Here is a 14,483-nt window from a genome sequence, read left to right on the forward strand (position 1 = left end):
TTTTTCAGATAGTACATAGCGTGAGGTCCAATTTTCCAGAAAGTAGAGATGTTTAAGCTCCCCTGTCTGCTACTTCTCACTTTATCTTTCTCTCACTTACTCTCTCTCCAGGCCATTCTCAAGCAGAGTAAGCTGTTTTCCCAGGGCTTTGAGGATTTGCCCAAGACACAGATATTATAGTACATTTGGCTTTGTGCCCCCCTCAAGTTAAAAATGTAAAAAAATACCCATGCACACCCCAAATCCCCAACATCATTCTCCTAAGAGGTCCCATTTGAGGAATCTAACAACTCTACTTTCATCAATGATGTTGCATTTCCCTCTGATACTTATCGCATAAATATTACTTCTTCAACCTGAACAATGAATCTTGCTTTATATGATGTCCCAACTCAATGGCATTTGGTAAGTGTCAGGCGCAGGATAAATGTTAAACTGTTTGCCTCAATCTTAGTTTAACTTGCTAGAAAGCCTCAGTCCTTACCATTCATAGGTATATCGTTACTCCTGCACAGGGTGGGACAAAAGTAGTCTTACCGTTGTATGTGAAATGGGGTCTATTCTTGTATTATTTATTAATTATTGTACTACTTTCCATAAAACTGAAAACACACTTTGCCCTATCCTTTATAAGGAAATGAAAAGATAAAGAGTCTAAGAGTGATGTTCTTCAAACACTAAACAACCGAGTTTGGGAAACACTCTATAAATGCTCCCCTTCTTGGAGATTTCCAGGGAACACAAACACTTTAAAACCCTGGGAAACCTCCAAAGCTGTGTAATTTGCTTGGTTTCAAAGAACATTTGGTTCAAAATAGCAGTTGCCAAAAATTTTTAATTAGAAAAAATTTCCCCTTGCATTAATACCTGTCAGCATGTTAATGTGGCTTGAACAGCTAAATTCAATCAAAGTCGAGGGTTAGAAATATCTCTATATTTCAGGCTCATGGGCAGCTCCTCCTGCTCTCTCTGTACATCATAAACGTTTTTCATGGCTAATATTTATTCTGGACCCTGACCACTGGGTCCTTTTGAAGTTAGTCCTAATTTAGTCACAGAAAAACCACCCTTTGACATCATTAAAGGACTACAGCAAAGCTGATGGGCAGGAATGGGGTCTCTACTCATGAGTCAGTCCACCAGAATTAAATCCCTACTGCCCTTTCCAGATGCATGACCATGAGCTGGGTGAGCCTCAGTTTCCTCATCTGTAAACTGAGAAATCTGGTCGACTCTTTCACAGTATTGGAAAGTGGTTTTGAGCTCTTCAACCATGGTTAAAATTAAAGAGATTTATCTAGGTAGGACAGGTTCTAGGTGGACACGTAACTCTAAACTCAAGACTTTCTGAAAATGGCTCTGACACAATGGCCTATGTCAGCTATAACCAGCCACCTCAGAGATCTGGGGGAGGATTCCATGAGATAACACCCTTAAGACAGGTAAAGCAGTTCCTGACATAGGGGTTTTCTATCAATGTTAGTTATTACGGTAACATTCAAATGACCCCATTTTGAGAAATAAAGTAGGTGATGAAAGTGTGTCTGGAGTAGTCTTAGTTGTCCATGGAAGTCCAGTCTCAGAGGCACATTTCCATTTCGGGAGTCAACGTTTATCAAAATGCATCAAACTTTATTGAACGTGATTCAGACAGGCTTTTATAATTGTCAGTGACTGCCCCTGGCTCCCTCCGACACGGGGACACAGGCCTCACTCAAGCAGCATTCCATTCATTTGAATATCAGCACGTTGAGCTGGAAAAGACTGCCGAAGCTATCTAGTTTCGTTATGCCAAATATTTGGCATACATATCAACACTCCCCCCATTCCATACCCATGGCAGACAGTGCTAATCCATCACAGTATTTTTCCTCTTGAGTCCAAACATGGCCACAGAATCCTTCTCAAGGCAGTTCTGGGAACCACATCAGCTAACTGAGGTGGATATATGAACGAAAACTGAATTGTCATCCCAAACCAATTCAACCTCTTCACCAATTCATGAACTTCTACAATATCATGGTCTATTTTTAAAGATATATTCCATGTTATGGAGCTTCCTCATAGGGAGGACACAAAAGAAAGGAGAGAAAGGAGACTAGGTGTTAACACTTAGTTAGCAGTTAGTATTAATACTCAGGCTTTCATTCTATTCACTGTCCCCAACAACCCTGCAAAGAGCTCTATTTTACATGTGAAGAAGCCACAGTTTAGAAAAATTATAGGACTTTGTCTCAGGTTCCCAAGCAGGTAAACAGAATTTGAACTCGGGTCCTCCTGACTGAGAAAACTACGTTCTCTCTCCCATCACAGTGCCTCCTTCAGGCTTTTCAAGGCTTTTCGAGGCTGTATCTTTGGCGTTGGGTGGCTGGTTATAGCTGACATAGGCCATTGTGTCAGAGCCATTTTCAGAAAATCTCTAGTTTAGAGTTACGTTTCCACCTGCAACCTGTCCTACCTAGATAAATCTCTTTAATTTTAACCATGGTTGAAGAGCTCAAAACCACTTTCCAATACTGTGAAAGAGTCGACCAGATTTCTTAAAATTCTGGATGAAGGCCGAAACAGAGGAGCCATTTTTCCACTGGGAAATGAATGCAAATGTATTTTTGAAGCTTTTTTGGGGGGAATTTTTTAAGAATCTATGTTGCTGCCACTTGGTCAGACCATTTTTTATTTTCTTTTCTGTCTAGGCAAGAAATAGAAGAGGAAAAGCAAGCACTCTGCAGAATTTTTATTTCAAAAATTAAAACCAGACCATACCAGGGCAGTTTGTGGTCTGAATGTATCAATGGACCTAGTCATATTTCATCTGAGCTTTTCTTAGGTATACTAAGCCACAAATAGGAACCTCAGTATTGTGTCTGGGTGGAAATATTTTATGGATTAAGATTTGGGCTTAATTTGGTTGGTAATGAAACTTCTGTTAGGAGGATGGGAGAGAGGAAGCCACGAAGCACCACCTATGCTTACGTCAAATAACTAAAGAAAGAACACAGTATTTGGGAGGTGTTGTACTAAGTATTGTCCATTTGACTTGGGTCTAAAATAAAAACCAAGCCCTGGCCGGTGTTGCTCAGTGGTTGGAGCGTCATCCTGTACACCCAAAAGGTCACAGGTTCAATTCCAGATTAGGACACATACCCAAGTTGTGGGTTGGGTTGGATCCCTTAAAAATCAATGAAAACATGTCCTCATGGAAGGATTAAAAAAGAATAAAATAACCAAAATTAAGTTGGGCAGAAATACTGCTGAATTAGCAATGGACCATAGGTAATTAGAACCAAAGGGATGCTAGAATTGGAGCCACACACCTTTGCTTATTTTACAAGAGAGTGGCTGTGACTTGCCCAAGATCACCCGAGCGATTTTCAGAACGGTGGCTCAGAGCTCAGGAACTCTTGGGATGCTGACTAGAATCCCATGGGAAGGAGCCTTGTCTGTCTTGGCTACTTGCATAACCCCTGTGTTCAGAGGGGTGTCTGGCACATAGCACGTAGTTACCGAATAGCTGAAGGAATAAAAATGAACTAATTCCAGGAGTGCGGCTATGATGAATTCCTTGATGTATCTTGCCTTAGAAGAGATCACAGGAGAATTATTATACGAGGCCTTCAGGAAAATAAGAGGATGTGTTCATTATGAGTACCTGCTGTATATGAAATCAAGAAATATATTCAGCTTTATTTTATTCTATATCAATATGTTGTGCATTTACTATGTTCTAGACACCATGCTTGGTGTTGGGTATTTAGAGATAAATGATTCAGATACAGTTCGTATATTTGTGGAATTTACAGTCTACAAATAGTCTGTGTGCATTCTAACTGTAGAAGGGCTAACCGCACACACACTAACTGCTTACAGTCAACATAGATACAAGATACAATTTGCTTCCTCCTCTAAAAGAGGAAGATATACATCCATAATAAAGCTACCCCAAATCATTTTCAGAATGGCATATGATAGAAATACCACATCAAGTATCCTGAAAAATTCAGAAGAGGGAAATGTTACCTGTAAAAACTTCTAATAATAATATTTTTAGCTTTATCTTGAAGGACAGATTTGTCCATTCAGAGATGTCAAAAGAGCTTTCTAACAGCCTTCAGGGCATCTGGAATCTTCTCCCAGTGATAACTGAAATGTAACAGTATCTCCAGGTGTCCCTCGGCATGCCTTCTCTCTTCAGCACCCACAGGCTACAGACACCATACGTCCCTCATTCCAGGGAATTCATAGTATTCTCCTTTTGAGCCAGGTGTTTGGAAGTCCTATGGATAGAGCTTGCCTCTGGCCTCAGACCATAGCTCCTTTCCTTGGCCCTCCAGCACTGACGGCCATTAACATGGTGATTCAGTGCATTTATTTTGGACTCAGATGGACCTGCATTCAAATCCCAACTCTGAACGTGCACAAGCCACTTAATTATTCCACACCTGTTTTCTCATCTGCAGAATGAGAAGCTACCGCTTCCTGTCATTGTGTGAGAATCTGAAATTGGAGATTTAAAATGCTCAGCACAGACTCTGGTCATTCCGACCAGCACTGCTGAAACTTGCTTGTGTATGTTCTAGTTTCTGAGATTTCTGGAGTCAGAGAACCGGTCCTTACTGGCCCAGTCTCCCCAGCACCCAGCACATTGTGCAGCACATAGTAAGTAAACAGCAAGCAGTTCTTAAAGGAAACTTAACATTTTTACTCTTGCTGGTGGCTTGGAAGCATGCACCGTGTTCTCAATCTACAGTGACCCTTAAGAATATCACAAATATTAAATCCACAATACATCCATTTAAAATCTACCAGTATTTCATTTTTAGGAGGAAACTGTAAGCTTTATGATCATAGGGAACATGCATATCTTCTTCATTTTTGTATCCCTCATACTTAACACAGGGCTTGGCACCTGGTAGGTTATTTGATAAATATGTACTGAAAAGATGGGTAGTTATATAGATGAATGGATGGAGATATAGATGGAGGGATGGATGATGATTGGAAAATTGAAGAAATATTACAGGAGCGAGAAATCTGGAAATCTCTTAACACAGATGTTCTCCAAAATCCCATTGCTCATATTTCTCTCTGGAGACCATTAAATTGATCACAGACTAAGAATTACTAGAAACCTTTCATATGCAGTTAATTTTGAAGTCCTCCCAGTAATCTGGGGAAAGAGAGAAACCTCAGTCAAATTTCTAAATCAAGAGGCAGTATCTGTGGGTTCAGTATCAGCTTTACTACTAATGAGCTGGTGGCCCTTTCTGGGCATTTCAGTTCCGTTTTCCTCCTTCATGTCGCGTACTCTGCCTACCGAGTTGGACACGGCTGCCTGAAGTGACGCACTCAGCGATTCTGCAGTGGGCTCCACAGAAGTACGTGGTAATGATTAGAAAGAAACTGCCTCCTATCATTCTGCCATGCACACTAGAGGCATATGGGGGGGGGGGGGGGGCATAGATGGGCCACTCCTGGAGCCGGTGAACTTACAGTTGCGCCTAAGCCCTGCTCAAGTCTCATTTTAATTCTTTAATCTGATGTTTGTCCATGTCTGTGGAAAGTGTTGAAAATCTGAGCCAAATGTTTCCCGTCAGGAGCAATGTCTTGGAAGATTAAAAATCACAACAGCCTGTTTTGGAGAAAGCCTGGCTGAGCAGCGTGGACAGCCAGCCCAGGAGCAGCACGGCCTCTTGGTCGGTACTAACCTCCCTGAAAAGGGCTCCACCCAGGCTCATGGGTGTGCCTGTCTTGCTACTGAAGTAGAATAGATAGGCTGGGAGGAGGCCAGACTATGGCCATAGCTTGCTTTCTCTCCCAAGGCTTTTAGAGTATCCCTGGCCTTTAGGGTCTCCCCAAATTCCCTTAGTAATTCCTAGGACATCTGATCTCTATAGTTGACTGAGTCCAGCACAACCTTGAGTCACTGCCTTCTCCAAACAAAAGACACCACCCTTCACACAAAGCAACATATACCAGTTAGGCACTGTCCTACGCATTTCCATGTATGATCTAATTTTTCTCACTTTCAATTGATAGAACTCTTTTGTGGGGTGGATATTAGTGTTATCACTTTACAAATAAGAAAACTGAGGTTCAGAGAGGCAGTGCTACGTAGCCTCTGGATTGAGCCATATGAAGTTACTCCTATTCAACCATTTTTTACCTACAAAAATGGCAATTCTGTATGATTCAAACTCACAGCATATGGCAGAACCAGGACCTGATAGTATTTGACGGACTCTAGAGCAGATGTTCTCAAACATTGCGCAGAAGTCCTAGGATACTTGTCCATGGTAGCATTTATCATTCTTCCCTATAAATGTTTGTTCGCGTACCTGTTTCCTTTCTGGACTCACTGAGAGCACATACACCTCACAGCCTGGTCTTAGCACTTACTCAACTCATCTCTGTTGAATGCAAGAATGAATGATTTTTTAAAATAAACTCATCCTCAGCTTTCTGGGAAGATTGTTGGCTCCACTCGCATCCTAACTGGGCATCAGTTAAGCCACCGTGTTACGTAAATGGATGCATGCTTTTGACTCGAACACCTAGGGCTTGGAAGCATTTGGGTTTGGCAGTCAGAGTTTTCTCAATTCTTTTAAGATGAAGGTTGTGCTGGACTCAGTCAACTATAAAGATCAGATGTCCTTAGGGAAAAAAATCCACACTGAAGGCTCTTTTCCTGGCTCCTCTCTCTTCCTGACACATGCCAATAGGAATTTATGAATGTTGGGAAGAACGGAGGGTGAGGAATTTCTAGAACCTTTAAGAATGCCGAGTAAGCCACTCCGTGCTTAACTGGCTGTGCACACACACAAAATTCTCTTGGTGTGAGCCGTCTCATGCGTTGCCAAAATGATGTGGAAAGAGATTCATCTGAATTGCTAAACTGAGAATCCTCCTTGTTCCCCCAAACGTAGGATATTTCACATTCGTGCCTAAATCAACAAGATAAATATTCTTTGAGCTACTAAAAATGAAGTGACCAGTTACTAATTCTGAAATATGATGCTAGCTTGTTGGAACTTTTATCTTTATCTAAAAATGAAATTGTTTATTCTCCAGCTGTGACTAAGGAAAAATCCAAAGGTGGTTGATTCCTTAAACTAGCAATGGTCTTTGTCCTGTGGTGAGGTGCCTAAAAATAACCCTTATTTTATTCCATGCTGCTTCTAAAGATTAGCTACCAAAACAGCTCTACTGGGGGAGAAGGGGATTTGATAACAAGCCAAGAGGCATCTTAAAGTATAAAATTATTAATCCACAAGCCCCTGGAACATGGTTGCCATGATATTGACTGTGGTTTCCCGGTTAAATGAAGGAACTTAAGAGTAATGTTCTGAATAAAAATTTATAATGCCAAAATCTGGAGAATCATCCTACACTGGCAGCATCTAATACCAAAAAAATGAAGCAAGAACTAATTTTTATCCTCAGTAATGAAGTCCTAATACTTTAGCACCATTTACCCACCCTCTAAAACCTTTAACTACAACATTGTTTTTATATAGTTTTTATTATTTTTTGCAGGGACTAAGCACCATAAATGTGACAGGTCTTTGGAGACCAAGGAAGTAAATACAGAAGCTTATGTTTTTTTTCAACAGATAACACTATGAGCAATTAGGCACGTGGCCTTAGAGAGACCCCGTGTCCTCCTCGCTATGGCTCTCCTGACTCGTGTGCTCTCTCCTTTCCACTCCCCAGGTGTATTTTACACCCCAGTGGCATCCCATAATGTTATCTGAGCTTTGCCTTGTCGGGCATCCACAAAGAGGAACTGTTATTACTGTCATCTTCTTCCAACTCCATTGCCTTTTCTCATGCAGTTCCCTCTTTCTAGACTTCTGCAGGCTTCACAGTACACCCCCTACTGCAGTGTTATCCATCTGTGTTTTAGAATCTCACCCATCCTTCAGGTCCATCTCTTTTGAGGTGACTTGCTTGAGTACCTCAAAAGGATGTAGCCTCCCTCCACTCTGAACTTTAATAGGCTTAGGTTGTCAATCCCTTTAGTTACCTATTAAATTATTATTGTAGTCGTGATTTATCTCCCTGATTCTTCCATCCATCTATAGGCACAGTTTCCTCTCTGTTCTATTCTCTATTAAGTGTTATTTATTGCTTCTATTATCATTAGCTACCATATATTGAGCACCTACTGTTTGTCAGACACTGTGTTAGTAGCTTAATATACATCTTCTCATTTTATCCCATCCTCCACAAAACTATGAACTAGGCATATGTATAACTATGTATGAGATGAGGCAAGTGAGACTCAGGTAGCAGCTACTAAGTGGAAGAGCTGGATTCTAACACAGGTCTAGTTCTCCCAGAGACCAGGCTGTTTCTTCCACATCCAGCTGCTCATCAACAAATTTTCTAGACTTCTAAAGGAAATGGACTCAGTTCCTTTAAAAACTCTGGAACAAAGTAGTTCAGGGTCAACAGAAGAAGGAGAATCCTGAGTTTATCTTTTACAAGCTCTATCAGCTCCCAAGAAAAGGGTGAGGCAGGGCAGGACCAGATGATGTGTGTGGCCAAAATGGTATAAAGAGCAACTTATTTTGAGTTTGATTTGAGGAGAAGACTCTCCTGTAGGACTTGGAGCTTTAAGGTATACAGAGAGAAAGAGAAGAAAATGTCCTATTCCAAGGATAGGAAGTGGGAGGAGGATGCTGACCTGGGGCACGGTGGATGTTCCTTCAGATTTGAGGACAATAGCCATAAAGACCATTCCTCACCTGTACCTGGATATGTTTGAACATGTAACATATGGAAATCACAGTGCATATACATATTTGCTTGTGTTTAGGTGAGTTACTCAAAGGAACTCCCTAGTCTCCTGGCACCTCTATCTGAGGTATCCCCCCCCCCATTTTCTTTAGACTGGAGACTTAATAACAGCATAACTTTCTTAAAGACTCTCTGACCTCTCTGAGCCTCAGTTGTACCAAGGGCTTAATATCACCAAGCAGCCCTCTAAACCGGTACCGCTCAGTGGAACCTGCTGCAATGGTGGAAATGCTCTTTATCTGAAGTGTCTGATATTGTAGACACGAGCCATGCCACTATTAAGCATTTGAAATCTGGGGGGGGGGGGGGGGGTACAACTGAGGATGGAATTTTTCATTGTATTTAATTTTAATTCATTATGATTTTAATAACCACTTGTGGCTAGTGGCTGCCATATTGAACAGTACAGTTCTCGATCAGTTTTCTACCTCTTCTTAAGTCTTCTCTCTCATGGGGAAATTTTTATGGTAGATTTTTTTCCCTCCAGATTAATTATGTTTTGAGTAGTTAATGTGAAAGGAGACACCTAAAGAGTTTCACAGAAACAATTAACAGCAGTTCATTTGGCTCTAAAAATTTCTTTAAAGATAGAAAGCAAGTCTGGTGCACACGTGTATTTTCCTGCATTCGGCATATATGCTGAGATGGTGTACAAAGCAAGGCAGCTTGCGTGGCTCAGACACAGCCCCGCTGTCCTGGGTATGTGACCTCAACAATCTATGTATTGAGCCCGTCCAAAGGCTGCGTCTCTTCCTGCTGCCTTCCTTTGTAAACATTGACTCACGGAATCTTTTAATCTCGCCGTTAAAGATAGGTGTGTAGGTAGGTAGTTGGGTAGAGGTAGAGGTAAAGATAGATTTAGAGATGGGGGGAGAGAGAGAGAGAGAAATAATCCTCTAGGGTAGAAAGAGAAGACTTTACTTCATTGCAGAACTCTTATCCTTGCTTAAAAAAACAAATCCGCATATGCCAAAGAAGTTTCAAGAGTTGGGAGAAAGAAAATCCTGGAAAAAATGTTAAGTGAAGCCCATATTTTTTTTTTACTGCAAAGCTTCCTTTTATTGAGCTCTTGCTGCTGCCAAGCACTATACCATTCCCATTACTCACGTTATCTCACGCACTTTTCACAACAGTCCTATGAGGACACTCGTATCACACTTTACTGATGACAGCACTCTGGCTTACAGTGGTAGACAATACCTCACTCGTGGAAGAGGAGGTGGTTGAACATTGACTAAAACCCAAGACAGCGTGTCTACAAAGCCTGTGCTCTTCACCACTATTCCAGCACCTCGGAGCTTGCTCTGCTCTCAAAGGAGACCGTTCGACTGGATATTTCCAACTAGAAAAATGTTTCTCCTGTTGTGCTGAAATGTGACTTTTAGTAACCAACCCTCCTCTGCACCATCAACATACATACACATCAGCACTTGTTCTGTCCTTTGGGGCCTCAAAGGACAAACCAGCTCCTGCTCCCACAGGATTTAGGCATGGTAACCCTGTTCCTCTCAATGTTAGTTCTTCCAGCTATAGGATGGACACACAGCTCCACACTTCTGCCTCCTACAAGATATTTTCCAGACTCTCCATTGCCTGATCACTTCATATAAAGATAAGAATTTGCTTGTGCTTTTTAAAGAGTCTCTATGAAATAAGTTGTTCATTCTCAAATTTTAAAAGCCCTCCTGTCAGAATGCGATCCTTCACGTCTAACGTAAAGACCACAAGCTGCGATCTACAGCAGTTTTCCTTTGGCCTGTCCTCCAAGGGGACATTAACCAGTTGTCTGCATGTAACATTCTTAAAGGTTATTATTTGCTCTCTATCTTTTGCCTCTCTGGTGTAAATATGTCCAGTTCTAATACATTATCATAATATTTACCCCCTCCCCTTTCAGTGATTTCTGCAGCTCCTCTTTGATCTAGATTCAAGCTGCTGCTGAGTTTAGGACTAGATTCAATGAGGAGGTCAAGCTTAAGCAAAAGGAGGCTATGGGCATGGGCTCGTGTTAGGTTCTGTTCCTAGAAGTACAAGGAAATTGGAACTATATTTTAATGTGTGCCTACTATGGGCCTGGCACCACGCTGAGCTAATCTAGAACTCCCTCAGGAAGAAGTGTGACCCCCATTTTACAAATGAGGTCATAATTTATAGAGGATAATAGCTTGTCCCAAGTCTTAGAGCTAGTGAGTGGCATTTGAACCCAGGGGTGTCTAAGTCCAAAGCTGAGGCAGTTTCTACCACATTGAAGATGTAACTGGTCTTTCCCAAAGTACAAAAATATCCACTTGCCCTTAGACAGCCGTCAGCCAATGGGAAATAGCCCTCAAAAATCCCATTTCCTTCCTCTGAACAATGCAGCATTTGGCTCTGCCAGTGCACGTCTCCTACACACACAGTGAAAAATCCTCATTCAACCCTTAGCCTGGTCATTATTACCCTAGACTCATTGCCTTAGAGTCCCAACCAGCAACTCTAATGGCTTTTTAGATGGAAATTTAAGTCATTTAGCAACACACACAAAAGTGTTGGGTAAAAGTCCAAGAGCATTTCAAACTGGCCCATGGCCCTTTCTCATTAAAAAAAGGGGGGTGGGGGCGGCTAAGAATTGATGGGAAGAGGGTGGGAAGAAAGGAAGGCAAAGAGATTTAAAGCGATTGTAAGAGAGTAGACAATCGATAAATATTTATCCAATAAACAAACAGGCTATGCTGGTTTGAGAGAAGAGAAATTGCCAAGTTCTCTTCATAATAATCTTTATTCAGTGGGCTTGCCTACATCACAGATGTACCAATTCTTACTTAGGAAATGAATTTGAATGAAAAAGCATACTTAGAAGAAGGTTTTCTTTCTATTTTTGTCTTTGTTTTATTTTGTTTTGTTTGTTTTTGTCCTAACCAGGGAGTAGAAGCCCTAATTAGATGTTACATGATAATTGGTGAAATATCAAATATGAATATAATCAGGATGTGGGATGGATAGGAAGTTCTTGATTCTATGCACAGCTGGTGCCTTCTAAGTCCCCAAACCCTTGCTCAGCCCTACAGAAATGCTTCATGGTTCAGCTCTCCCCGCCACAATCCCTCTCCAGGTTTGCAGAGACCTTCTGTCATCATAGAAGAGATGATGACCAGGGATCATGTTGATGCATTTTGTCATTGGGATAAGATCGTCCTGAAAAATACATTGGAAAACCTGTTATAGAATAGGCAACCCAAATATCACATCTAATTGACATAAATAACTTACTTAGGATATGCAAGACTAAGAATAGCATGGGCATAGGTAAATGTCAATTTGTGGAAAAACAAAGCTCTCAATTATTTTCTTGATTTACCCTCGGGTGTAGCTCCTAGTGAAAAAAGGACTATAAATGACATCATGCCATATACAGATTATTCTCATATGTATCCAAGGCATATGTTAATGAATAGTATAACCACCTAAAGTTTCACTTGTGTTCTATCTTTACTCAGTCATTTCTCACTGCCTTTGACAACTCCCCTTTCCTCTGCCACGTGATTGCCCTACAGGTAAATAGCCCTAACAGGTAAATCAGGGGTCCTCAAACTACGGCCCGCGGGCCACATGCAAATACAAATATTGTATTTGTTCCCATTTTGTTTTTTTACTTCAAAATAAGATATGTGCAGTGTGCATAGGAATTTGTTCATAGTTTTTTTTTTAAACTATAGTCCGGCCCTCCAACAGTCTGAGGAACAGTGAACTGGCCCCCTGTTTAAAAAGTTTGAGGACCCCTGAGGTAAATAGACGAATAAGACAACTTAGCAGGGGAAGAACTACCTCACAGTAGCATGTCACCTCCAACCTCTGTTTGTATCTGACCCTCTTTACTCCTTTAGAGACCACTGTATATCAACACTCAGTGAATATTGAATGAATACCAGGAGAGCTTCAAATATAGGCGACAAAGTAAACATTCACGACAATTGCAGAGCCAGTGGATTCAATGAGAAGAACATACTAATAAGCTTGTTGTTTTTCTTTATTTACTTGTAGAAGAGGATTTCTTCAAGTGGATCAGAAACAACTGATAATTCAACTCTGTGCTTCCAAGACCCCAACTCTACCTGAGAGTAAGACGCCCTAAGATCTTAGAACCCCAGAAACATCCCACCAAATCCACCTCCACCATGGGGGCCGTGACTCAGCTGTTGGTGGGCATCTGCCTAGCTTTGCTTGCCCTCGCTGCTGAAGGTGGGGTCCTCAAGAAAGTCATTCGGCACAAGCGACAGACTGGGGTGAACATCACTCTGCCGGAGGAAAACCAACCAGTGGTGTTCAACCACGTCTACAACATCAAGCTGCCTGTTGGGTCCCAGTGCTCTGTGGATCTGGAATCAGCCAGTGGGGAGAAGGATCTGGCCCCACCCTCCGAGCCCAGTGAAAGCTTCCAGGAGCACACCGTGGACGGGGGAAACCAGATCGTCTTCACACACCGCATCAACATCCCCCGCCGGGCCTGTGGGTGTGCCCCTGCTCCTGACATCAAGGAGCTCCTGAGCCGACTGGAGGAGCTGGAGAACCTGGTGTCCTCCCTGCGGGAGCAATGCAGCATGGGAGCGGGCTGCTGCCTCCAGCCTGCCGAAGGTACGAGTGGGAGAAATGATGAGCATGGCAAGATCCTTCAGTTGTTTCCAAAGTGGGCTCCTGGGGAAACTAGCCTCACAGGGGATTCATTACAAAGAGATTTGATGGTCAAATAAATGTGGAGACTGTAACCATCTCTATTCTGCGCTCAGTGACAAATGTTTCTCTGAGGAATTTGTAGTAATTTCACTTTAATCACTTGTTTCCAAAATTTATTTGACCATGAAATGAACACATTCTCTACCTCAAAACCTATGAACACTTTATGAAACTCCTGACCCAAAGATCAGACCCTGAAAGGTGATGATATAGCCCTATTACCCCATTGCACAAATAGGGAAACTGAGGCCCAGAAGTATGATGGAATTCCTCCAGGTCCTGCAATAAGTGACCAAGTTAGGACTTAAACCACAATATTCCAGCCCTGGCTCAGTTGGTTGGGTGTCATTCTATGCACTAAAAGGTTACCAGTTCGATTCCCAGTCAGAGCACTTGCCCGGGTTGCAGACTCGATCGCCCGTAGGGGGCAGGCAGGAGGCAGCTGATCAATGTTTCACTCTCACATCGCTGTTTTTTTCTCTCTCTCTCCCTCCCTTCCCCTTTTTCTAAAAATCAGTGTTTTTAGAAAAGGTTTAAAATAAAAAACGCAGTCTTCCACACCCTGGTTGTTAGTTATTACAAAGGTACAAGGCCACCTATGGCAGTACAAAGCCTGAAAATTGTAATAAATGCTCCAATTGAATGGCAACAGTGATAATGATCACAACTATGATTTCAGCCCCTTTTATGTACATGGCTCTGTAATTCATTATCTAACGTAACCTTCCCAGCAACCATTTAATATAAGGCTGAAGGTCCATTCTATAAATCTAAGAACTGAGACTCAAAGAACTCAACCAAATGACACACAGGGTGATAAGGGATGGAAGCTTTGAACTGGCCTGTATGTCTCCAGAGTTCACAGTCCTCCAGTAATACCAGCCTGCAGCCTTTTTAAAGAAAGGTTACCACTTTGAAATCATGTATTCATCTCCATTCCCTAAAGTTGATAGAACTGCAGGAATTTCAACAGC

The 14,483-nt window shown here is 41.9% G+C and overlaps 1 protein-coding gene across 13 annotated transcripts in view; it reads left to right on the forward strand.

The window, feature by feature from the left end:
- The window catches only part of TNC (tenascin C), an 88,882-nt gene that overhangs the window by 11,988 nt on the left and 62,411 nt on the right, over positions 1 to 14,483 (forward strand). For all 13 annotated transcript variants that reach the window (XM_059657844.1, XM_059657845.1, XM_059657848.1 and 10 more), the window contains exon 2: positions 12,820 to 13,410. In XM_059657844.1, the coding sequence (XP_059513827.1) occupies positions 12,954 to 13,410 (457 nt within the window). In that variant the 5' untranslated portion in view covers positions 12,820 to 12,953. The remainder of the gene's footprint in view (positions 1 to 12,819; positions 13,411 to 14,483) is intronic.

This window comes from Myotis daubentonii, chromosome 11, assembly GCF_963259705.1.
Source record: "Myotis daubentonii chromosome 11, mMyoDau2.1, whole genome shotgun sequence".
Taxonomy (NCBI): Eukaryota; Metazoa; Chordata; class Mammalia; order Chiroptera; family Vespertilionidae; genus Myotis; species Myotis daubentonii.